Below are 23,541 nucleotides of genomic sequence, written 5' to 3'. Positions count from 1 at the left end.
CAGCTGCCCCTTTGTTCTCTGTATTAGAAAAATTTGGTTTAGGCTCTAGTTTTATTAATACAATTAAAATTCTTTATTCTGATCCAATAGCTACCGTTAATGCTAACGACCTGTTGTCTGAGAGCTTTTCTGGTGCATAGAGGTTGCACACAAGGGTGCTGTGCTCCGTCACCTATATTGTTCACTCTATTCATTGAGCCTTTGGCCAAGACCATCAGAACTAATCCCGACATAAGCGGGATCACAGTGGTTGGAGAAAACCATGGTATTTCTTTATTCGTGGATGATGTTCTTCTCTATCTAAGGAATCCTGAAAGATCAATTCCAGCAGTTCTGAACTCTACAGTCTCATTTAATGTGTCGTGGGTTATAAAATTAATCTTGGAAAACTGTCGCTTTGCCCTTCAATATCCCCTAAAATATGCCCACACAACCCTCTTTCCAGGTGTCTGAGAGTGGCTTCAGATATTTAGGTATCTTTGTCACTCCCAACTTAAATAATTTATTCAAGAGCAATTACTCCCCTCTAATCCAAAAAACAAAAACGATTTAAAGACATGGACCTTCTTACCGACTTCCTTCCTTGGGAAAATCAATGCTATAAAAATTAACATCCTTCCCTGATTAAATTATTTATTTCAAAATGTTCCTTGCTATTGGACCCCAGCCTTTCTGAAGTCATAGAACTCTTGTATCTCTTGTTATATTTGGAATAACAAACACCAACGAGTTAGGCTCTCTAAACTTATTAAGCCGAAGGAACTGCGAGGCTTATCCCTGCCCAATCTACCACTCTACCATTGGTCAGCATAACTTAAAATGATGACAAACTGGTTTATAAATAGGAAGGATTCCTTATGGGTTGGGTTTGAATCTTTCGCAGGTTACCACAGACGGCTTAAATCCCTCCCTTTCATCAACAATATAGGTCAGATGAATTCTCCTAATAATAGTAATTGTTTATAAGACACTACTAGTTGGGAGGGATGTGAAGAAATATTTGAATATCCCATCTGTTATCTCCATTTGGTCTCCCCTGGCATTGAATCCTGACCTTCCCGCACAAATTAGGAGTATTGGTCTATTGGAGTGGACTTCCAAGGGCCTATCAGATCTTGTAGACCTATTGTTCTCCGACTCTTTAAAGTGTTTGAGCAAATTAGGTCTAACTTTAATAATCCCCATAAAGATTTCCTTTTTTTAATTTCTCCAAATCCATCATTATATAGTCGCTTAAGAAAAAAATGGGATCCGCTTGAACCTCTCAGAACTGAAAAATACTATGGTCTCAGCCAAATCTCTCAAAGGCGTGATTTCAGAGATTTATGCTCTACTACTGTACTCTGGTTCTTTAGCTTATGATTCTCTGAAGCCGCTGTGGGAGCGTGATCTGGGGGGGTAACGTTTAGTTCTTCAGATTGGATCAAGAGTTGCAATGGGATCTTCCTGAAATGACCTTCAATATCAATCCATCCATCCATCCATCCATCCATTATCCAAACCGCTTATCCTGCTCTCAGGGTTGTGGGGATGCTGGAGCCTATCCCAGCAGTCATTGGGCGGCAGGTGGGGCAACACCCTGGACAGGCCGCCAAGCCATCACAGGGCTTGAATTTATTACAAAACCAAATAGAAAAATTTTAAAATTTTACACAGGACTTATTTCACACCTATTCGCCTCCAGAAAATGTCCCCCAACATCTCGGACCTCTGCTATGAATGTAAAACACACAAAGGTACTTTTATCTATCTGTTCTGGTCTTGTAACCACATTCAGACATTTTGAAAGGAGGTCACTCTGTGATCCAGAAGGCTGCCGGTAAACAATTTACAATGACTTCTTCTTTTTGTTAAACCACATGCCGGACAATCTCTCTGATACAGACATCAAATCCCTGTTAATAATTCTCTTATTTTTGGCTAAAAAGGGAATCTTGCTGCGGTGGTTTGCACCGCAGGTCCCTGCAGTCAGCATGTGGATATCACATAGATCGGGCCTTTTCCCTCGGGAGAAACTGACTCATGACCTCAACCATGAATCGGGAGGAGAATCTGGAGGCCTTTGCACTCCTTCCTGCTGGGACTCTGACCCACTTGTCTGCCCCTGGAGAGCGGTGGCTGACTGCTCTATCTGCTTGTGGTCTTTGCTTGCTTCCTGTCGTGTTCTTGTGGCGTCTATTCATACTTACTACCGTGGCTATTTTTGATTTATTTTTATTTTCCTTGTTTTTCCTTTCAATATCAATTTTGCAAATCGCAGTGTCTGTTGTTGATTTTTGGGGCGGGAATTTTCTATTTTGTGCGTGTTTCTGTTGCTGTTTGTGAGGAGTTTATGTGATTGTTAAATCTGAAAATCAATGACAAATGCATTTCAACCAAGGAAAATAAGAAAAAAATAGAAACTTTCACATTTTAAACAACCTTCGTGGCCATTCAAGTATGGATTTCAGAGTTTACGGGGTGCACCTGAATGCACCACGAAGTCCCAACAGCGCAACCGCGTCCCTCCAAGTCCAGATGGAGTGACCGAACCAGACGTTCACTTTTGAGTTCTCCATGATTTTATCCCGTGATCTCAATGAAAAAAAAAGTTGTTCTCTCATGATAAATTATCTCGTTATCTCGATAAAACGAGCTTTGTTATCTTGAGAAAATTAGATAATTAACTCGCGATCTTGAGATAACGATGTTAGAAAAAATAATTACAAGCACGGCTGTTCTCGGCTTCAGTATAAAATAAATTGCATCAATATTTCCATTTCCACCCTAAACAGAACCTGTTATCAATATTACAAACTGTCTGCCTTTAAGATCCATTCACGGGGGTCGGGGTAGCGTAGCGGTCTATTCCGTTGCCTACCAACACGGGGATCGCCGGTTCGAATCCCCGTGTTACCTCCAGCTTGGTCGGGCATCCCTACAGACACAATTGGCCATATGGGTATGTGTCCTGGTCGCTGCACTAGCGCCTCCTCTGGTCGGTCGGGGCGCCTGTTCGGGAGGGAGGGGGAACTGGGGGGAATAGTGTGAACCTCCCACGCGCTACGTCCCCCTGGCGAAACTCCTCACTGTCAGGTGAAAAGAAGCGGCTGGCGACTCCACATGTATCAGAGGAGGCATGTGGTAGTCTGCAGCCCTCCCCGGATCGGCAGAGGGGGTGGAGCAGCGACCGGGACGGCTCAAAAGAGTGGAGTAATTGGCCGGGTACTATTGGAGAGAAAAGGGGGGGGGATCCCCCGCCCCAAGAACAGAATAAGAATGAATGGAGCAACCCTGTCCTGTTCCCTGAGCAGAGGGTCAATCTATCCTTTGTAGCAAATTAATAGATTTTTACAGACAAATCAATAATGAATCAATAAATAAAGGTCCTGGTAATGACTGACTGGGAACCGAGTGACACTTCCATGACGTGTGACTCCTTCTTTTCCAGGCCAGTGGGGAGTTGAGGCTCCTCCAACAGAGCGTCTCCGCGCCGGATAAAGGACCGGCGGGAGATAAGCAGAACAAGAGCAGTGTGGGAACGGGGTTTTCCAGGGTGATGCTGATTGACAGCTCCATCTCAGGATGCCAAAAGCAAACAAAGATACGATGGGGCAGGATGAGGGGGAGGTGGAGGAGGATGAACAATGCAGGGAACAGTGCAGAAACTCTCCCTGGTACACCGGACCACACATTAAAACACACTGAAGGGAATAAAACAGCGATTTTAAAAGTACAGATGTGCATAAATATGACACACAAACGCGCGCGCGCGCACACACACACACACACACACACACACGAACACGTATGTGCAGAAACACACACACCAACAGGCACATTGATATGAACAAAAAACAAAAACAAAAATGAAGTCAGAGACGTGCTACGAACACACAAAATCTACACACCGTGCATGAGAACAAATAGGAACATATGCACCGATAAAAGCGCCCAAAATGCACAAACTTGCATTCGCAAACACACACACACACACACACACACACACACACACACACACACACACACACACACACACACACACACACACACAGAATACCTTCAAAGAAATGCAACACAGTAAAAGCTACAGCAAGACTGCAGACACAAAAACCCAGAACTCCACACAAACGAACATATGCATGCGCAGACACACACTCTCACACACACACACACACACACACACACACACACACACACAAACAAGCTGCCACACACACACACACACACACACAAACAAGCTGCCACGGGCTCATGTTCACAGTCCTGTTGTCTCTCGTCCTCTGAAATATTTGACATTCTTGTCATTGCCCCACAGCAACAGGGGCTTGGCCTCCTCTCCTTCATTGCTATCCTCCCCCCGCTCTTCCTCCTCCTCCTCTTCCTCTTTGTCTGCCTCCCGGCCCCCCTCCCTCTGCTACGCGGCCCTCTCAGACTGACACACCGCGTGTTGAAACTCGGGGCTGTTGTTGTTGTTCAAACCCTTAACGGACGCAGGATGCAGTACTTCTCATTTCCATGTAATCCCACATACGTGTGCAGCTGAGATACATTTACTCTGAAGAAAAGTTACTTTTACTCTGAAGAAAAGTTACTGCAGGGAGCCGTATATCGCACATCTCGTACAATAAAATGCAACGCTAAAACTTTTTTCACGTTCTGGTATCGGTGACATGAAACGATGTGATACTGTAATACTACAACGAAAGTACAAAATAAGAATATATAGATGAAAAGATACTGTAATACTACAACAAAAGTACAAAATATGAATATATAGATGAAAAGACAGTAAGGATGGAAGAAAAGAGTAAATAAGTAAATAGAAAGAATGTTAAAAGTACTAAATCTTAATGATACAGACTGAAGAGGAGCGTCCGGGCAGCGTAGCGGTCTATTCGTGACAGTTTCCTGTCTACACAATATGCATGAAAAAAATGTGCGACTCACATTTTATAAGCTGTTTTTGAGACAAAACGTGTATTCTAACCCTAAATAACCAGGACATGCATGTTGTGCATGTGAAAAATGTTCCAATTGTGTATTTATTTTGTACGTTGGAGGCGAAACGGTGCACGGACACGACGTGGATAAAGATATGCTGTATGAACTGAATAAACGCGCATAATTTAAATAAAATATTTCAGATACTCCAAATGTCTGATGTGCTGCTTGGCAGGTTAAAACTGTCACTATGGGGCATCCGGGTGGCGTGGTGGTCTATTCCGTTGCCTACCAACATGGGGATCGCCAGTTCGAATCCCCGTGTCACCTCCGGCTTGGTCGGGCGTCCTTACAGACAAAACTGTCTGTGTCTGCGGGTGGGAAGCCGGATGTGGGTACGTGTCCTGGTCGCTGCACTAGCGCCTGCCCTGTTCGGTCGGGGCACCTGTTCGGGTGGGGGGGGTGGACTAGGGGGGGGAATAGTGCGATCCTCCCATGCGCTACGTCCCCCTGGTGAAACTCCTCACTGTCAGGTGAAAAGAGGCGGCTGGCGACTCCACATGTATGGGAGGAGGCAGGTGGTAGTCTGCAACCCTCCCCGGGTCGGCAGAGGGGGTGGGGCAGCGACCGGACCGGGACGGCTCAGAAGAGTGGGGTAAATAAAAATAGAGTGAAGAAGATAACAGAACAAAATGGAACGGCATGAATCAAAAGAAAGCAGACCGAAACATAATTAACCAGTCTCAGATTAACAGTTAATTAATGGAAGCAGAGGCGGGGACCCTGGCAGTGAAACTACCTTTAAAAAGACGAGTTTGAGTAAAAGTACAACGGCTGCTGTATTTTATAATGTCACGTGACAAACTAAACTACCGTGTGGCAGTCGCACAACACAGTTCCCACAGTCTTAGTGAAGTACCGGTGTAGTACGAACACCTAACGTGCGCTGTAGTTTAGCGTGTACAGCCTTCATCCTCTCTCACGCCTGTCTGTGACTTCCTGCTTCCTGCTGTCTGTTTCCTCTAAATACCCTTTCAAACCCAGCGGCGCTACGTGATCCCACGGCAGGTTCTCACCTACGACGGACGCCATGGTTGAGCTGTGACTGATGAAATGTGTGTGTGTGTTTTTATGGTGCGTCTGCCAACACGTGTGGTCTTTACAAACCACCTCAACCTGAAACAAAACAGCCAGGACTTGTTAACTCTGAACAAGCCGCCGTCTGTTGGCGCTCACTGTTTGCCCCCCTGCAGCACGGGCGCCTTACTGCGCCCAGGGGCTTAAGGGTTAAGCCCCGGGCCCCGCGTGGACCAGGGGCCTCACTAGGCGTGAGCCGAAAAACATTTCGGGAGTTTGTGCACAATGAGGAGAACACATCGGCAGCTGAACGGCTGAAGCTCTCGGGCCGGGGCGCCCCGGCGGGTCGCCTGGTGGAGCGGTACCACATAAGGCGGAGTCCTTCCCGCAGGGGCCTGTGTTCGAATCCGGCCCAGGCCCTTTGCTGCATGTCGTCCCCTCCCTCTCCCCTGCCTTTCCTGTCTCTCTCTTGACTATCACTGTAACAAATAAATAAAATAAAGGTGGAAAATGCCAAAAAAAAAAAAAAAACTTGAAAATAAAAACTCTTATGGCTATAGTCCACACGTACGCGGGGTATTTTGAAAATGAGGATTTTCTTCCTTTTTTCTTAAAAGAGTCGCTGTCCACACAAACACTGTTACAAAGAAAATCCCCGTCCAAATGAAAATGGAAGCGCTGTCAAGAGCATGCCAAACCAACAGGTGGCGATAAAACCCTAACCCAAAGCCACGTTGGCCAGTCAGAAATATAAAAAAAAAAAAGCCAACAAGAAGCCAAAACCTTGGTTCTGCCTGTCCACACGTCAAGACTGAAAACCGAGTTTCAGAACATCTTCACCCTGGGAGGAGTTTCTTTTTTTTGGGGGGGGGGGGATTTCCTCCCTTTTCTCCCCAATTGTATCCGGCCAATTACCCCACTCTTCCGAGCCGTCCTGGTCACTGCTCCACCCCCTCTGCCGATCCGCGGAGGGCTGCAGACTACCACATGCCTCCTCCAATACATGTGGAGTCACCAGCCGCTTCTTTTCACCTGACAGTGAGGAGTTTCCCCAGGCGGACCTGGCGCGTGGGAGGATCACGCTATTCCCCCCAGTCCCCCCCCCGAACAGGTGCCCCGACTGACCAGAGGAGGCGCTAGTGCAGCGACCAGGACACATACCCACATCTGGCTTCCCACCCGCAGACACTGCCAATTGTGTCTGTGGGGATGCCCAACCAAGCCGGACATAAGACAGGGATTTGAACCGCCGATCCCTGTGTTGGTAGGTAACAGAACAGACCGCCACGCCACCTGGATGCCCCAAAACATAATGTTTTGATTTTGACACCATCGCTGCCCGATCTGACTCCACTGAAGATGTGAGTCGTGCATGTGCACAGTTGACTCGGATCGGGCAGCGACAGAGCAGCATTGGTCGAGCGAGCTAGAGAGTGAATGAAGAGAGGGCGCGGGGAGCACGAGAAGTTCTTCATCATGCACTCATAACTGTGGACAAAACATTGGAGCTGGGCACCCCTGCTGTAGAGGGTGTAGACTGTGGAGTCCTGGCTGGGGTGTTAGCTCTCCTATGTCATCCTCTTGGCCGGCGTCTGTTCAGTTTCCCCGATGTACAAGTCACGGCACTTCACAGAAAGACTACCACAACGCACAACAACCGAGGAATCAAGATCCTGCCTGGAAAATGAAAACCTAAAGGACGTCCAGCTAAGTACTGTGTCAGTACTGTGTCAGTACTGTCAGCTGATGACCGGCGGTTTCGTCCACACGGGGCCGGGTATCAAACGCAGCTACACAGACCTGCTAGATCTGCCACAGCGTCTCTGGGTTTATTTCTGCCGGTTCTTTCTGAGGAGAAATAACGCACCAACACACACACACACACACCACACACACACATTTGGGGTTTTTGAGGTGGGGGGGGGGTCTTTGTGCCCCACTAACTGTTTTCTCAGAAAGAAAGAATCCACATTTTTATAGTTTTACAACCAGGAATGCAAACTGGGGTGCAATTAGTTCATGTGTGTGTGTGTGTGTGTGTGTGTGTGTGTGTGTGTGTGTGTGTGTGTGTGTGTGTGTGTGCATACATCATTGGGTGTGTTTGTTCACTTTGTGTGCCCATACTGATGTCTGTAAGTGTATTTGGGGCAGTATTTTGCAAAACTGTCCATGCGTGTGACGCGCCCCCACCCTACCCCCACCACACACACACACACCGGTCCTTCAGCTGTCCTCCATTAGTGTTCTTTCTTCATCCTCACGCTGCATGGAGAACAGAGCAGCAGGACCGACGAAGACCCCGAGAACGCGACACGTCTCGCTCATGGGGAGGAACTGTTGAGGAGGATGGAGTCTCTCCGTCTTTCTACTCCGGCACTAATCACATGACGTAGCTCAGCGCTTGGAGTGAAGCCAGAGTTTGTGTGCGGTTTGATTCGGCTTCTTGTAAACGCCGACCCCGACTTTACCCCCAGCTCTACATCACCGGGTCAACTGAGGTCAATGGCGATAATAAAAATGTAGCTGCGGGGGATGCTCGCTCACCTGTCTGACTGATGGCACACCTGGAACGGAGGTCTGAGTTCGGACCACCCTGTCTGACTCCTCACCGCCAGAAACCGTCAGACACTTTGACAGGCCACATACATGTTACACAATCACACGGTCCTGCATCCATGTGTGTTTGTGTGTGTGTGTGAGAAGACTCACTCATCTCCATGTACTCCGGTGTGAGACCGTCGAAGGGGGCGAGGGCGTAGTCGAGGCTCCACTGCTGCGGAGGTCTGCTCCTCTCCTCCTCCCTCTCCTCCTCCGCTCTGCCTTTATCCTTCAACGTCCGCACCAACTTCTTCAGTTTCCTGCGGCGAGAGAGGGATGGAGGGATGGATGGACAGTAGAGGGTGAAGCAGGAGTGTGTGTGTGTGTGTGTGTGTGGGGGGGGGGGGGAGGGTTGAAGTCAGAAGAGAGGTGGGACATGGGAGAGAGAATGTACTCAAATACACGGCGGTATGCAAAAGTTAAGACACCCCTAAACAAACTGCACTTTTTGCTGAATCTTTTTTTTTTGTGTGTGTTTTTTTACCCCCTCTTTTTCTCCCCAATTTTACCCGGCCAATTACTCCACTCTTCCGAGCCACCCTGGTCGCTGCTCCACCCCACCCCCCACCCGATCCAGGGAGGGCTGCAGACTACCACATGCCTCCTCCAATACATGTGGAGTCGCCAGCCGCTTCTTGTCACCTGACAGTGAGGAGTTTCACCAGGGGGACGTAGGGCGTGGGAGGATCACGCTATTCCCCTTAGTACCCCCTCCCCCCCAAACAGGCGCCCCGACTGACCAGAGGAGGTGCTAGTGCAGCGACCAGGACACATACCCACAGCCAGCTTCCCATCTGCAGACACGGACAATTGTGTCTGTAGGGACGCCCGACCAAGCTGGAGGTAACACGGGGATTCGCACCGGCGATCCCCGTGTTGGTAGGCAACGGAATAGAGCACTACGCTACCCGGAGGCCCCATTTTGCTGAATCTTTAAGTAAAAATACGTTAATACTCTCTGCAGAGTGAAAACTTAATTTTCAACATGTTTTCAGCAAATTTCAACGCACAATTCCTCTTTCGTTCTTGAATTAACAGACCGAAAACAAAAAGCAGTAAACGCAGCGTGTTCTCCCTTCACTGCACTTTAACAAACACAAACACAAAACATTGTTCAACATTGCACAACCTGAGCAGGTCACACACCATGTAAGAGTTGTGTCGAAGGCTTCCGAACAACATTTTAACGTCTTTCTCGGAAACAAAGCCGAGCAAAGGGTCCCTTTCAAAGGGTCCCTTCCATATTCCTTATGGGAATTCCAATTCGGAATGTGGAAGGGAGCCGGCTCTCGGCTTTATGATGAAGAAAGACGTTGCAATGTTGCTTAAAGGCCTTGCTTAAGATTCAAACATCATGTCTGGCCTACTCATGTTGTGCAACGTTGAGCCAAGTTTGGTATTTGTTAAAAGACAACAAAGCAAGACGGCGCCTGAACATTCACACATGCTGCATTTACTGCTCTATCTTTTCAATCCCAAATGAAAAATAAAGAGTAATTGTGCATTAAAGACTCACAGAAATGTTTTATTTGGTGGTAAAGTAAGTGGTATTATCACTTATTTTCTCTAAGAGAGTTCAACAAAACATACCATCTGTCATAAAGTATATTAAAGTAAATGTAAAGTACAAGTATATAAAGTATAATGTATATTTCATGAAGTAGTAGTACCATTTTTCCAAGTCTTTTGCATAACACACTAGAGACATAAGAGTTTACTTTTCTACACAAAAGTACATTTACCACAGATGTACAGGTACTTTTCGCTCACTCGGTACAAAGGTCAGGGGCATAAAAAGAGACTTGCAACAGCTACACTTGTACAGGGCCCCCCCCCCCCGACAACCCTAAAAGGTAAAATTCAGCTCCATCTTTTCTTTTTTTTTGGATTCCCCCTCCCCCCTTTTCTCCCAAATTGTACCCGACCAATTACCCCACTCTTCCGAGCCGTCAAAGTCGTTGCTCCACCCCCTCTGCCGATCCGGGGAGGGCTGCAGACTACCACATGCCTCCTCCAAATGTGGAGTCACAGTCACCAGCCACTTCTTTTCACCTGACAGCGAGGAATTTCACTGCCAGATGGTCCCAAGCCCAGAGAAATGGGGAGGGTTGCATCAGGAAGGGCATCTTCGGTGTAAAATCTTTGCCAAATCAAATAAGCAGATCTTAAATCAGATTTCCATACCAGATCGGTCGAGGCCCGGGTTACCAACGACCGCCACCAGTACTGTTGGCCAGCAGGGTGCCGGTGGAAACTATGCTACTGTTGGGTGAAGGAGAGGGGGAAGGCATGTCCAGAGGCAGCAGGAGAGGAGGAAGGGTAGGAGTGTGGAGGTGAGAGTTGGAACTTGGAATGTTGGCACCATGACTGGTAAAGGGAGAGAGCTGGCTGATATGATGGAGAAAAGAAAGGTAGGTATACTGTGTGTGCAAGAGACCAGGTGGAAGAGGAGTAAGGCCAGGAGCACTGGAGGTGGGTTCAAACTCTTCTACCATGGTGCGAATGGGAGGAGAAATGGGGTACAGGTAATTCAGAAGGAAGAGTATTTCAAGAGTGTGCTGGAGGTGAAGAGTGTGTCAGACAGAGTGATGAGTATGAAGCTGGAAATTGAAGGTGTGATGATATCAGCACATATGCCCCGCAAGTTGGGTGTGAAATGGAAGAGAAAGAATAATTCTGGAGTGAGTTGGATAACGTGGTGGAGAGAGTACCCAAGGGGGCGGGAGTGGTGACTGGAGCGGACTTCGGTGGGCATGTTGGTGAAGGGAACAGAGGTGATGAGGAGGTGATGGGTAGGTATGGTGTCAAGGAGAGAAATGTGGAAGGACAGATGCTGGTAGATTTTGCGAAAAGGATGGAAATGGCTGTGGTGAATACATATTTCAAGAAGGGGGAGGAACACAGGATGACATATAAGAGTGGAGGAAAGTGCACACAGGTGGACTATATCTTATGTAGGAGGCTTGATCTGAAAGGGATTGGAGACTGCAAGGTGGTGACAGGGGAGAACGTAGCTAGGCAGCATCGGCTGGTGGTCTGCAGGATGACTTTGAAGACCAAGAAGAGGAAACGAATGACGGCAGAGCCAAGGATCAAATGGTGGAAGTTCAAGAAGGAAGACTTGTGTGGAGTTCAGAGAGGAGTTAAAACAGGCACTGGGTGGTAGTAATAATAATAATAAATTAAACTTATATAGTGCTTTTCTAACACTCAAAGTCACTTTACAATAAGTGGGGTGAAACAAGACAACAGATAAACATAACACAGACATACAGGGGTGGATGGGGAGGGGGGCTACGAGGGGGAGAAGCGGCAGCCACACACACGACGCCAGCAGTACTCTCCAACTTAGACAAATACAAAAGGGGAAGAAAAACAAACATCATAAATCACAGATGAAAGCAAGTCTGAAGAGGTGAGTCCTGATTAATGACTTAAATGTGGGCAGACCGCAGCAGTGTCTGATGTGCCTGGGGAGGGAGTTCCAAGAGGAGCAGCAGGTCGATTGCCCGGTCCTTAACTGCCTCAGATTAGGGGTGGATGAGAGGACAGGGGGGCGGGGGCACGAGAAGGCAATGGAGAAGAGGTGTGTTTTGAGACGGGATTGGAAGAGCGGGAGGCGTTCTGAGTCTCTAATGAATTGGAGGAGTGAGTTCCAGAGCCTGGGAGCTGCCCTGGAGAAGGCTCGGTCACCAAAGCCGTGGAGGTTGGACCTGGGGGTAGAGAGAAGGGAGGCTGAGGTGGATCTGAGGGGCTAAGAGGGTTGGTAGGGGGAGAGGAGGTCAGTGAGGTATGGGGGGGCCAGTTTGTGAGGGGCTTTATATGTAAGAACCAGGATTTTGCAATTGCTCCGGTGTAAGATGGGTAGCCAGTGGAGGTCTTTTAGGACTGGGGTGATGTGTTGCCAGGATTTGATGAAAGTTAAAAGTGAGTAGTGAAGAGTTGCCGGATGGCTGGGCAACCACTGGAAAATAGTGAGGGAGACAGCTAGGAAGGTACTTGATGTGTCATCAGGACAGAGAAAGGAAGACAAGGAGACTTGGTGGTGGAATGAGGAAATACAGCAAGTATACAGAGGAAGAGGTTGGCAAAGAAGAAGTGGGATAGTCAGAAAGATGAAAAAGTAGACAGGAGTGCAAGGAGATGCAGTGTAGATGAGGTGCAGCATCTCAAGGTGAATATCATCCACAACTGGTGCCTTGCCACCCAGGAGCTTCTTAACTACCTCAGAGACACCTACCAAGGATATTGGTGGGGCTTCCCCCAAGTCCTCAGACTCTACCTCCTCCACTGAAGATGTGTTAGCTGGGTTCAGGAGCTCCTCTAAGTGTTCTTTCCACAGCCCGACAATATCCCCAGTCCGGGTCAGCAGTTCCCCTCCCTGGCTGAACACAGCATGAGTCAAGCCCCGCTTCCCCTTCCTGAGTCACCGGATGGTTTGCCATAACTTCTTTGAGGCCAACTGAAAGTCCTCCTCCATAGCCTCAACGAACTCCTCCCACACCCGAGTTTTTGCCTCCGCGAATGATGAAGCCACAGCCCTTCTGGTACCTGTCTGCTGCTTCGGGAGATCCCTGGGCCAACCAAGCCCGAAAAGCCTCCTTCCTCAGCCTGATGGCTTCCCTCACCGCTGGTGTCCACCAGCGGATTCTTAGGTTGCCACCTCGACAGGCACCAATGACCTTATGACCACAGCTCCTACCTGCCGCATCTGCAATAGAGGCTTTGAACATGGCCCACTCAGACTCCATGTCCCCAGCCTCCCTCAGGATACACGAGAACTTCTTCCGGAGGTGGAAGTTGAAGACCTCATGGACAGGGGCCTCTGCCAGACATTCCCAGTTCACCCTCACGACACATTTAGATTTGTCAGGTCTGTCCGGCAGCCTTCCCCCCATCTGATCCAATTCACCACCAGGTGGTGATCAGCTGACAGCTCTGCTCCTCTCTTCACGCGAGTGTCCAAAACATACGGCCGCAGATCTGATGATATGACCGCAAAGTCTACCATCGATCTTCGGCCTAAGGTGTTCTGGTACCAAGTACACGTATGAACTACTTTATGTTCAAACATATTGTTTGTTATGGCCAATCCATGACTCGCACGGAAATCCAATAACAAGACACAGCTCGGGTTCCAGTTGGGGAGGCCGTTCCCCCCAATCACACCCCTCCAGGTTTCTCCATCATTGCCCATGTGAGCGTTGAAGTCCCCCAGCAAAACTATAGAGTCCCCAGGCAGAACCCTATCCAAAACACCACCCAGAGACTCCAAGAAGGCCGGATACTCCAAACTGTTATTTGGCACATAAGCACACACAACAGTCAGAGCCTTCCCCCCAGCAACTCGCAGGCGTATAGAGGCGACGCTCTCATTCGCTGGGGAGAACTCCAACACAGCAACGCTCAACCAGGCACCTGTGAGTATCCCCACACCCACCTGGCGCCTGCCACCTTGGCCAACGCTGGAAAAGTAAAGAGTCCAGCCCCTCTCCGGGAATTTGTAACTAGAGCCCATGCTGTGTGTGGAGGTGAGCCCAACTATATCTAGTTACTACCGCTCCACCTCCCGCATCAGCTCAGGCTCCTTCCCTGCCAGAGAGGTGACATTCCGAGGACCAGTCTGCGATAACGGAAGTTGGAACACCCCTGTCCCCGACCTTTGCCTGCCACCCGGCCTGTATTACACCCTAACCCAATGCTCATCCCTGCGTGTGGTGTATACATAAAATCGGCCATACTAAACTGTCCCTTGGTGTGAATGTGTGTGTTGGCCCTGTGATGGATTGGCGGCCTGTACAGGGTGTCTCCCCGCCCACTGCCCAATGACTGATGGGATAGGCTCCAGCATCCCGTGACCCCAGTTGGGATAAGCGGCTTGGATTATACATGGACATATATATATGTAGATAGAGATAGAGAGAGAGAGAGAGAGAGAGAGAGAGAGAGAGAGAGAGAGAGAGAGAGAGAGAGAGAGAGAGAGAGAGAGAGAGAGAGAGAGAGAGAGAGAGAGAGAGAGAGAGAGAGAGAGAGAGACAAGAATAAAAAGGGAAACAGACTGAAGACAGAGTAGACAGACAGACAGACAGACAGACAGACAGACAGATAGATAGACAGATAGATAGATAGACAGATGGATAGATAGATAGATAAAATGAGAGGGAAATAGAAAGATCTGACAAGTGGAGATATAAAGAGACAGGAATAAAGGGGGGTTCTCAGGAATTTCCACATTTGTGTGTATTCCTGTGTGTATCTGTTTGTGTTAGTGATTATTTTTGTGTGTCTATTTGTCTGTGTCCGCATAAAGGGGCAGTTTTTCATTAGTGTGTGTGTGTGTGTGTGTGAGAACCGTATATATATGTACAGATGTCGTTTTTGTGTGTACACATGGGTGAACATGTGTGTGTGTGTGAGAAAACACGTGGCTCTATCCTGTGATTAGATGCTGTGTAAGCATCAGTGTGTGTGTCTGTACACATGTGCATTAGGCGGTACCAGGTCTTTTGCTGCATCCTATAACTGCTCCAGTACAGTGGGCTGAATACAGATTGTGTATTATTTATCGTCCATTTTTCCAGCCTATGAATTCTTAACAGCCACAACACAACCCGGTGATGAGTGCTTTCAGCCTCGTACACAACAACTACTGTACACACCCACACACCCCACCCGCATCTGCCAGCTGCTCACAGCTGACGTGCTTCTGTTGGACAAACATTCTCTCACACACACACACACACCAATAAACTGACATATCTATGAATACACTGACACACACACTAATGCACATATACCAACAAATGCACCGATACATCAACGCACAACAGAAAGCAAGCAAACACTCAACAAACACACACTACAACACACACACACACACACCAGTGCAGAATCACTATTTACACACCAAGTGTGTGCTTGAATCCATTTGCACTCATGAACAAAAACACCTTCAACCCAATACACACACACACACACACACACACACACACACACACACACACACACACACACACACACACACACACACACACACACACACACACACACACAGTTTAGTGTTGTAGCTGTCTCTTGCTTTCTCTCTCTCTCAACTCATCTCTCTTTCATTTCTGTCTCTCATCTCTCCCCTTTCTCCGCTCTCCTTCCCCCTCTCTCTCCTCTCTCCCTCTTTCCATTTCTGTCTCTCGCTCTCTCCCTTCCTTCCTCTCCTTCTCTCCCTCCCTACCCCTCCCTCTCTCCTTCTGTCTCTCTCTCTCTCACCTCTCACTTTTTTCCTCACCCTCCCTCCCTCTCCTCCTCTCTCTCTTTCTATTTCTCTCTGTCATATCTCACTTTATTCCTATCCTTCCCTCCCGTCCTCCCTCTCTCTCCTTCCCTCCCCCCCTTTCTCATTGTGATTAATGGAGAGTGATTAACGTGGTGAGATGAACGGGGGACCCTGCAGCATCATCACTGGTTGAGACAAGTTGACTCCTATATCCAGCCTGCCACGGAGCTAACCTCCTCACCAGCTCAGAGCGCGCTGCACCATCTATACTTGGCACAAAAAGTAAGGAAATGTGTGTTTGGTAGTTATTTCTTTATTGTAACAATGCTTCTTGGCAATAAATCTTATACCGTTGGAAAGCCTGTTTATTTGCCTTTTAAATGGGGCCACATTTGTAAGAAACATGCATTTGTGGGATGAGCAGCAGAGCTGAGTATGTGGGTTGCGCCCATCAACAATTTGCCAAATCTTCTCTGCCAATGCCAAACAGCTTATTTTGCTGTTGCTATTGACTCTTGTTTTGAGCTTCTGGTGCCCCAGGTGCTGACAATCAGCTGCCTGGTATAAGATTTGATTTACTGCCAAGAAGCATTGTTACAACAAAGAAATAATCTACCAAACACACATTTCCTTACTTTTTGTGCTAAGTTTATAATCAATGTCCTCCCACAAAACTCCAAGTCCTCACACATCCATCTCACTGCACGCCTCAACTTTCAAACATGGAGGAGCCAGCTGTACAACACAACTCTACCGAATGCAAACAAACCTTTTCACCACACAAACTATTACCTGATCAATGCTACTCCAACATCACAATAAGTAGAACTACTACTTTTGAGATGGAGCGAAATTTCGCAAGGATAAATGCATAAAAAACAATGCACGGGGCGTTTGGGTAGCGTAGCGCCTCCTCTGGTCGGTCGGGGCACCTGTTCAGGGGGGAGGGGGAACTGGGGGGATAGCGTGATCCTCCCACGCGCTATGTCCCCCTGGTGAAACTCCTCACTGTCAGGTGAAACTCCTCACTGTCAGGTGAAAAGAAGTGGCTGGCAACGCCACATGTATCGGAGGAGGCATGTGGTAGCCTGCAGCCCTCCCCAGATCGGCTGAGGGGATGGAGCAACGCCCTCCGGCTCCTCCGGAGGGCGTTGCTGGGGAGAGGGACGTCTGGAGGGCCCTACTTAGCTTGCTGCCACTGCAACCCAACCGCGGAAAAGCGGCTGATGATGAATGAATGAATAAATTAATGAATAAAAAAAATCACTGTCCAGGAGAATGAAAGCCAGTCAGGATGACTGTCAGAACTGCCGGCCTGCGTGGGCTAGCAGTTAGCTTAGCCTGCCCCGCTTCCATGTCCTCTCAGACCGCCCTCGATGTTTCCTCTTCGGGCACAGCTCCGGGCAGGGCCGTGGTCCTTGGGCCCACCAGATACAGTAGACCAGGCTCCCCCAGCCAATCCAATGCTAGCTCTCCCAGCCAGACACCATTAACACACCTCCCCGCACTCCACACGACAACACTAAAAACACAGTCAACGTCAGGCGAGGTCACCGCTAGACCGCCCTCGGTGTTATCAAAACTGCCGGTCTGCATGGCTAGCAGCTAGCTTAGCCTGCTAAATGACCAGATCAACCTTCAGATTAAATGATCTGATCTGAAGAAAGTCAAAGCTTACTGGTTTTTCCAAACACACACACATACACACACACTCACACACACACACACACAAACACACAATACACACTTAAATCATTTACTTTTTGTAATATGTTGTGTGTTTTATCTTAGTTGAGACTGAAAACCAACAACTGGCACGCTGACAAGTTAGCACAGTCTCCAGATGTAACGGGGTCAGCAGGTCATGCCATGTCTGTGTGCACCAATAGACACACTTCAGCCTGAAGGCAAATCAAGCAGGCCTCTGTGACAGCAGTAGAGCAGGTTGACCTCTGACCCCTTGGATTTGCATGTAGTCTATCTGTTACACAAGATGAGCCGTCACTGTACAGGTATGGGAGGAATGTTGGTAGCGGTAAGGAAGACAGCAGTCTGTGTGTGTGTGTGGGGGGGGGGTGACATTTACAACCATTCTTCAGGATCGTTTCTTTTCCCCACAAAACCAGTAAAGTTCTACAGTAAGAGAAGGTTGATTGGACTCACGGGATGCCGATCTCAAATATGTTGTTCTGGATGAGCTGCTTTCCCAACATGATGATACTGAGCTGAATACACAACTCTATAAGACAGCCACCCGGAGCACACTGGGGGAGAGAAAGAGAGAGAGAGACAGAGAGACAGAGAGAGCGAGAGAGAGAGGGTGTGAGAAAGAGAAAGGGGACGAGTGAGAGAGCGAGACAGAGAGCAATTATATACAGCCACTTACATGATGCCTATCTAAAAGATGTCTCACGTAAAATAACACTCACACTCCCTTATATACTCACAGACACACACACTCACGCACACACAAATGAAGGCGTGTGCACACACAACTCACCTCTTCCATCCTGTAATCATTGAAGACATACACATAATCTCCAGGTCGGCCTGCGAACCTGTAACACCACACACACACACAAAGGGAGGATCATGTGTAACATACCTAAGCATTGATAACGGTCCACAACACCATTCACAATGCATGTTAGCCTGTGCCAGATGCGCGCGCACACACACACACGCACACACACACACACACGGTCACAGTGCTTACCGGCCTTTGAAGAAAGCCACATAGAAGATAGGAGCGTAGGCGTTCATGAATTTAAGCAGGAAGGCCTTCAGGATCAGACGCTCTTCAAAGCTCGTCTCAGTTTTAGGAATCTCTAGAAAACAAAATGATGAGATGAGATGAGGTGAGGTGAGGTGAGGAGATGAGAAGAGGAGGTGAGATGAGATGAGTTGAGGTGAGATGAGATGAGGTGAAGTGAGATGAGGAGATGAGATAAGGTGAGATGAGGAGAGGAGATGAGATGAGGTGAGATGAGGTGAGATGAGGAGATGAGTTGAGATGAGGTGAGATGAAGAGAGGAGATGAGATGAGATGAGATGAGGTGAGATGAGGAGATGAGATAAGGAGATGAAGTGAGATGAGATGAGGTGAGGAGATGAGGTGAGGAGAGGAGATGAGATGAGGTGAGATGAGATGAGGAGATGAGTTGAAATGGGATGAGGAGATGAGATGAATACATATAAATAGCAGGCTGACCGATTTATGAAGCCAACGATTGTGAAATTGAATTGCCCTTCTGGGATAAATAAAGTCTGAATGTGAATGGCCTTTCTCATTTCCTCTCTTCCACACTCATCTGTCTTTTCTTCATTTCTTTTCCCATATTCACCACTCCTCCCCCTCTCCCCCTTTCACATGATGACTGAAGCCAACAGGATTAGAAGCTCCTTGTGTTTTAATGTTGCCAATTCAGAATGTGCTTCCTCTTTCACACACACACACACACACACACACACACACACACACACACACACACACACACACACACACACACACACACACACACACACACACACAGCCTCTCCTCAATTCAATACAGCCATTGTAACATCCTGATCTGACAATAGACTGCTGCCAGCCAATAAAGAGCTGCTGTAACAGCTGAATGAAGGTTCTCGCTCAAACACACACACACACACACACACACACACACACACACACACACACACACACACACACACGCACATAGAGGAAGAGGGAGAGGTGTGGCCTGCATCACAGCCACACAATAGAACCGCCACAGAACCGGAAACCAGCAGAACATGAGACCTTTCTCACCCTGCTTCTGTCTGCTTCACCCAAATTATCCACGAATTATGTACACACACACACACACACACACACACACACACACACACACACACATTCCACTGTACTTATTAAAATCCTGAGCGAGGAAGCCCTCAAACATTTACCTTTCTAAACCTATGGTGTTGTATTGTGTTGTATCATGTTGTGTTACATTGTGTTGTGTGTTGTTGTAATATTTCGTGTTGTATTTTGTCACGTTGTGTTTTATTGTGTCGTGTTGCGTTTTGTTGTATTGTGTCGTGTTTTACTGTGTCTTGTTGTACTGTATTGTGTCTTGTTGTATTGTGTTTTGTTGTATTGTGTAGTGTTGTGTTGTGTTTTGTCATGTTGTATTGTGTAATGTTGTGTTGCATTTTGTCATGTTGTGGTATTGTCATGTTGTACTGTGTCCTGTTGTGTTGTGTCATGTTGTAGTGTCATGTTGTGTTGTGTCTGGTTGTATTGTGTCATGTGTTGTATTTTGTCATGTTGTATTGTGTAGTGTTGTGTTGCATTTTGTCATGTTGTGTGGTATGGTCGTATTATCTTGTGTCCTGTTGTATTGTGTCCTGTTGTAGTGTCATGTGTTGTGTCTGGTTGTATTGTGTTGTGTTGTAATTTGTCATGTTGTATTGTGTAGTGTTGTGTTGCATTTTGTCATGTTGTGTGGTATTGTCATATTATCTTGTGTCCTGTTGTATTGTGTCGTGTTGTAGTGTCACGTTGTGTTGTGTCTGGTTGTATTGTATTGTCTCGTGTTGTATTATGTTGTGTTGTATTGTGTCGTGTTGTGTTATATCATTGCATTATATTGTACTCTGTTGTGTTGTATTGTGTCATGTTGTATTATACTGTTGTGTTACATTGTGTTCCGTTGCATTGTATTGTGTTACATTGTATTGTGTCATGTTGTGTCATGCTTTGTTCTGTCATGTTGTATTGTGTCTTGTTGTATTATGTTTTATATTGTGTCATGTTGTGTTATATTGTGTTCTGTTGTGTTGTGTTGCATTGTTTTGTGTCGTGTTGCAGTGTCATGTTGTATTGTGTCAGGTTATGTTGTGTTGTATTGTGTCATGTTGTAGCGCCATGTTGTGTTGTGTCATGCTGTGTTGTGTCTTGTTGTATTGTGCCGTGTTATGTAGTGTTGTCCTGTGCTGTATTTTGTCATGTTGTGTGGTATTGTATGTAGTGTTGTATCGTGTTGTGTTGTGTTATTTCCCAGTGACGAGTGTGTGGTGTGTGTTGACAGACTGGTGGTGTGATGTGACTGGGATGAAGTGGGGCATCTGTCTGTCTGACTGGTGAGCTTACTGGACTGAACTGGAACATGATCACTGTGCTGGAAGTAGGTTAAAACACTGCTGTTTGACACAGCATCTCCCCTCTCTCTCTCCCCCCTCTCTCTCTCTCTCTCTCTCTCTCACACACTGATGCTCTCTCTCTGTCTCTCTCTCCCCCAAATGGTCTCTCGCTCTCCCCCCTAATGGCCTCTCTCTCTCTCTCTCTCTCTCTCTCTCTCTCTCTCTCTCTCTCTCTCTCTCTCTCTCCCCCTGATGGTCTCTCTCTCTCACTGATGCTCTCTCTCTGTCTCTCTCTCTCTGTCACCCATCTTTTGCTCTCTCCTTAAATGCACCCATGTCTGTAAGACACAGACTCACTCTCTCTCCCTCACACACACTAACCCACACATACATGCACATTTGCCATTCTCTCCCTTCTTCCTGTTCTCTCTCCTTTCAACTTCCACTTGCTCCCTTCTCATCTTTTTATTCATTCTTTTGTTTTTCTACCCTTTTCCTTTCTTTCCCTTCTCTCTCTCTCTCTCTCCCTCTCCCTCCCTCTCTCATCAAACCATCAAACTTTCATCCAGTGGAACCTCTCGAGTGAGTGCGAGGGGGAGAGGCGGTGGAGAAAGGAAAAACAGAACAGCAAGACAGTGAGATGAGACAGACAGGAATTAACAGAGGAAGGAAAGAAAGAGCAAACGAGGGAGAACGTGTGATAAGGAGAGCGGGAGGAGGTTAAAATGATTTTTAGTTTGTTTTATTTTCAACAGGAACAGATGAGGAGAGAGAGAATGTGGGGAGAGGAGTGAAAACCAGAGAAGAGAGGAGGGGGGAGAATGAAAGAGAGAGAGGGAGAAAACAATCTCTCAATCTCTCTCTCTGTCTGTCTGTCTCTCTCCTTGATGGTCTCTCTCTCTCTCTATGTCTCTCTCTCTCTCTCTTTCTCTCACTGTCTGTCTGTGTGTGTGTCTCTCGCTCCCTGGTGGTTTCTCTGTCTGTCTGTCTGTGTCTCTGTCTGTCCGTCTGTCTGTCTGTGTCTCTGTCTGTCTGTCTGTCTGTCTCTGCGGTGTGTCTATGGTACCTAGCTCTGTCAGCCATACGGCCACGGCTCCGTAGATCTCATCCAGGATGAGGATGACCACCAGGTTGATGATGACGGCGGTGGCCGTTACAGTCACCCTCACGTTGGACTTGGTTTCCGGGTCGGGACTCATTGCCATCAGGGCCGAAACCGTGATCCGGTATACGATCACGCCAAAAACTGCCGAAAACGTCAGCCCAAACTGGGAAGGACGGCAAGGAGAAAGAGAAAGAAAGAATGAATGAATGAATGAAAGAATGAATGGAGAGGATGTTTAGCTCACACCAGTACAGCTCACTTTGGTTTATGTATGGATTTATTTACAGTGACGTGCATCTCTATCCCTCCATCTGTAATCCATCCATCCATCTAGTTATCCAATCATCCAACAATCCTTCCATCCATTCTCCCATCTCACCATCTCATCCATCTGTTCACCTCTCCATCCGTTCATCTTCTAGAACATCGCTCTCATCACAGTAAACCTACGTGTACCTACTGGACCAAAGTGTTCCAACATGGCAGGTTCTGGCAGACGGGCTGTTTTCCCGCAGCCTTTCTTCATTACTTTGTCTTATTTACTGATTTATTTTTAACACTGCTGAGGTACAGAGGCTATGATTCCTGTAAAAATACACACAGCACCTCCCAATCCACATGTTCACCAGTAGCAGTAGTAGTGGTAGCAGTAGTAGTGGTCGTAGCTGTAGTAGTGGTATTAGTAGTTGTAATAGTAGTAGTGGTTGTTGTAGATGTAGTAGTAGTAGTAATAGTAGTGGTAGTAGCAGTAGTAGTGGTGGTAGCAGTGGTAGCAGTAGTAGACGTGGTAGTAGCTGTAGTAGTGGTGGTAGTAGTAGTAGCGGTGGTAGAAGTGGTCGTAGTTGTAGTAGTAGTGGTGGTAGTAATAGTAGTAGTAGTAGTAGCGGTGGTAATAGTAGTACTGGTAGTAGTAGTAGTAGCAGCAGTGATACTGGAAGTGGTCGTAGTTGTAGTAGTGTAGTAGTAGTGGTGGTAGTAGTAGTAGTAGTAGTAGTAGTAGTAATACCCTGTCTCATATGTACTTACCATGAACAGGATGGAGGAGATGTTAATGCAGTATCCGGGCAGACGGTCTCTCCAGGTCAGCTTCTCCTTGGCAGCCTGACGGGGGGAGACAACAGGAGGCGCTCATTCACACAGCCATGGAAGCGATCCACACTTTATCAACACTTAATTTGGGCCATGGCTCTGCTAATTTAGGGGACGCCATCTCCCTCATCAGCAGCCAAGGCCGTCAGTGAACTCTTAAGGTGACTTATTAACAAACTTACATTTACTCACTAAGCAGACTCTATTATCCATAATCACTTACAAGAGAGTCAGAAACCATCAGCAGATAAATTCAAATGTTACCAACTGGCATCGCAGCGCACTACATTGTATCATCATAGTAGCATTGTAGTAGCATATCATAGTAATATCACATGAAGTAGTAGTAGCACATTTTTTAAATAGCAAT

General features: G+C 47.3%; 1 protein-coding gene across 1 annotated transcript in view; it reads right to left on the bottom strand.

Annotated features, from left to right (window-relative positions):
- The window catches only part of ano2b (anoctamin 2b), a 137,905-nt gene that overhangs the window by 41,725 nt on the left and 72,639 nt on the right, over positions 1–23,541 (bottom strand). The window contains exons 15-20 of the mRNA XM_056275867.1: positions 23,109–23,183; positions 22,044–22,245; positions 18,585–18,696; positions 18,369–18,426; positions 18,032–18,132; positions 8,710–8,858 (exon numbers count right to left, since the gene is read on the bottom strand). Coding sequence (XP_056131842.1) covers positions 8,710–8,858; positions 18,032–18,132; positions 18,369–18,426; positions 18,585–18,696; positions 22,044–22,245; positions 23,109–23,183 — 697 coding nt within the window. The remainder of the gene's footprint in view (positions 1–8,709; positions 8,859–18,031; positions 18,133–18,368; positions 18,427–18,584; positions 18,697–22,043; positions 22,246–23,108; positions 23,184–23,541) is intronic.

The sequence above is a fragment of the Lampris incognitus genome, chromosome 3 (assembly GCF_029633865.1).
Source record: "Lampris incognitus isolate fLamInc1 chromosome 3, fLamInc1.hap2, whole genome shotgun sequence".
NCBI classification, from domain to species: Eukaryota; Metazoa; Chordata; class Actinopteri; order Lampriformes; family Lampridae; genus Lampris; species Lampris incognitus.
Note: the sequence above shows the minus strand (reverse complement) of the source record. Positions and strands in the feature narration are given on the sequence as shown.